At 45.9% G+C, this 3,018-nt stretch overlaps 1 protein-coding gene across 1 annotated transcript; it reads right to left on the reverse strand.

The window, feature by feature from the left end:
* Nucleotides 1-390: 390 nt before the first annotated feature.
* Nucleotides 391-2,596, reverse strand: LOC145470098 (transcription factor Sp5-like). Its single transcript, XM_081453923.1, has 2 exons — nt 2,057-2,596; nt 391-1,923 (listed from the first exon to the last, which is right to left on the reverse strand). The coding sequence occupies exons 1-2, from the start codon at nt 2,105-2,107 to the stop codon at nt 760-762; spliced, it is 1,215 nt and encodes a 404-aa protein (XP_081310049.1). The 5' UTR covers nt 2,108-2,596; the 3' UTR covers nt 391-759.
* Between the last annotated feature and the right edge of the window lie 422 nt (nt 2,597-3,018).

Genomic DNA, 3,018 nt, shown 5'->3' on the forward strand with positions numbered 1-3,018 from the left:
CAAATACAAGGGCCGGAGCCAGATTTCTTCAAAATTTAAGCATTACTTCTCAAAAGCACGTCGAAAAGATAATTAGCAGCTCTAGTCTAATTGGCAATAACACCACATTTCTGTAAACAAGCTGTTCAAAGAGACCGCCTAGAAAACTTCTTTAGCAGCATTTAAACCGCCTCACAATAGATGCAAAACCCGAGCGAACCAGCGCGCGTCATAAGTGCATTTTACTTTTGAGCGCCATTTAGCAAATCAAACGCTGGTATCAAAAAAGCGACCGGATGGCAGGCACTTTCCCCTTCGAGCTATTTCCATATGTATCTAGGACTTCAAAAGCTCCCCGCTCAACTAAGCTATAAACATGCGCCTTAAAAATTCTAAACCCACACGCGTGTATTGAGATAAACTATAAAATGTGTTTATTATTCCTCTTGTCCTCTACGATTTATATACAAGATTCGAGCGAAGCAGGAAATCTTATTTACATAGAATTGTACAATCTTGTTTTCTTGTCGCGAAGGCCGATCCGCATTTTTGAATTTACGTGTGGTCTGCACACGGGTATAAATATGCAAGCCCTGCAAATAAAATATTCCTTGCTTTAGATACACTCGGTTATTTAAATTTTGCTACAATGAATTCTTCTCGAGTTTTAATATATATTACTGAGCGAGAGAAATTAAACGGGCTAATTCCAACGATAAATATTTCGCGTGTCCACAGAGTTTTTTGTTCTCAAATGTTGGCCGGCTATTGTCGGCTAAGTTAGTGTTCTACATTAATATAAGTCTCTGCATTTGGAATATCCATTTTGTCATTTTCGTCTTGCTTCGGCGTCAACGTGAGCACACTGCTCAACTGAGCAAGTCTCTGTCCCTCTTGAACATCGATATTGAGCTCCATGGAAATGTCTTTAGTTTCTGGCTCGTCCTTGATGCTGTCTTCGTCCGTTTTATCAGAGCTTTTCTTGACATTGTTCTGATGCGTTTTTTGGTGTTTTCTAAGGTGATCACTTCGCATGAAGCGTTTGCCGCACTCGGCGCATTGAAAACGTTTCTCGCCCGTGTGCGTTCTCAAATGCCGTTGAAGCTCGTCTGAGCGTGTAAAGCTCTTTCCGCAGAACAGCCAGTTACACACAAACGGTCGCTCGCCAGTGTGCCAGCGAAGATGTGCTTTGAGGTGCGATGTCTTTCCGTACACTTTGCCACAACCGGGGATGTGACATATGTGTTGCTTTCGCTTTGCAGTGTTTCCCGTTGTCGCGGCGAGCTGGCAGTTCGGGCATCGGCACCTTCTGCAGCGTCTTGTCCCAGTTACTTGGCTAGACAAAGGTGCAGCACTGTAAGCGCTGGTCAAGTGATAAGCGGCTGCAGCACTGCTGGGGTTTCCGTGATAACTCATAGAGGGGATGTGACTTGAAGGTGCTACGGAACTCAGCGCCAAGCTCTGCGGAACTGCGCTGGAGATAGGGCTTCGTACAACAGTTTTATTCGGCTCTACACTCCACCAGTGAAGTCCTCCGATCTCGTTACACTCGGGTTTGAACGCTGCCGTGCAGCCCAGCGATAGCTGAGCGCTTCTTGCCGATCCTGGGCACGCGTGCACTGCTGCCATGCAAGGAGAAACAGGCCCGCGCGACGGGCTTCCGTGAGAAACAGCGAAGTTTTGACGGACGTGGCTCTTTGGAGGGGCAGACAGGTAGAACTCTTGAAAAGGAGAGAAGTGAGATTCGGCTGGCGGTGTTAATGGCAGCATTCTCTCTCCGGGACAGCTCATAATTTGGCTCACGCTAACTGCGTGTTGGCTCAGCTCGGGAAGAACACCGCCGACAAACTTCCCGTGACATTCGTAGTCTCGATGGGCTCCAGGCTGGCCGATTCGGCTACATGTAGCGGCTAAAAGCGCCAGTGGAGACGGTTTGCGATATTCCTAGAAACAAGAACACAAATGATAAGCTGCGAGGCCACAGAAAACGCTATACGGATTTTAATAAATAATACGCTCAAATCGCAACTTTTAGCGACTTTTACAAGGCGCTGGAAATCCTTTAAAAGATACCTACATGTGAAAATGGAAAATATTCCGGTCTCGCTAACGCGGCTGTCGCGGCCATCTCGTTCGTTGAGGTTGAATTTTTTGCGTTGGGCACGATTTGAGCTTTGCGACGTTTCAATACGATGTTACGCGTACAGGAGACAAGACTAAATGAAACCTGCGTTCGTTCACACAAAGCATTCAGCTGGTTTGAGAACCGGTGGCGGAGAAACAGACTAAATGTAATTAGACAAAGTGAGCCGACCGCCAATGAGCGGCTAGAGGCGGAGTCTGTTGCTTATACTCTTCTCACTGCCATGTTGTTATCGTAAATAAGGTGCTATTATCGCAGATGATAGAGGAGGAGCGAGAGGGCGGCGAACTAATGAAGACAATCAAAAGAAGGGACATTTTATGATTGGATTTCCATGATCAAAGTCGGCCGCCGACGAGCGCGCATTCCGATTGGCTAGCACTTTATAAACAATCCGCGGGGCGACCCTTGAAAGCAAATCATTTGTTATATTATTGTGTATTTCCGTTATCGGGTTGTATTATTGTCACCACCTCTAAAACTACTGTCATCACTCGCAAAAGAGACCGCCTTTATTTAAATAAGAAAAGATTCAGCAATACACTTGTAAAGGATGCAAACAGCCTATTGTCCGAGTAACAAGCTATAAACAATTAGCATCTCTTACACGAGGTATACTGTGGCTTTTCGCGATAAAATAGTTCGAGGTGTTAACCTTTCATCGTGCCGCGCTCTCCGGCCGATTGTTTACACGGCGAAAAGAAATCTCTGTCATTCTAACGACAGCGCCAGCTCAGCCCTGTCATTTTCGGCCATTATTTCCACGGAAACGCCAGTGAACAAACATTTTGTTGAAGCAAGCATAAATTCGCTTTTAATGTTAGTTTTATGGGGGCAGAATGTTCTAACAAGCCTGCGCGCTGCTAATTAGAAACCCGCCTTCAAAGACCGCCTTA

Source organism: Orbicella franksi, chromosome 15 (assembly GCF_964199315.1).
Source record: "Orbicella franksi chromosome 15, jaOrbFran1.1, whole genome shotgun sequence".
NCBI lineage: Eukaryota > Metazoa > Cnidaria > Anthozoa > Scleractinia > Merulinidae > Orbicella > Orbicella franksi.

What these genes read in the sequence shown, in the direction of transcription:
- LOC145470098 (XM_081453923.1), bottom strand. Translation starts at nt 2,107, where the DNA reads ATGGCCGCGACAGCCGCGTTAGCGAGACCGGAATATTTTCCATTTTCA. An exon ending in AATATTTTCCATTTTCACAT is followed by an intron (nt 1,924 to 2,056) that starts GTAGGTATCTTT and finishes TCTTGTTTCTAG; the next exon opens with GAATATCGCAAACCGTCTCC.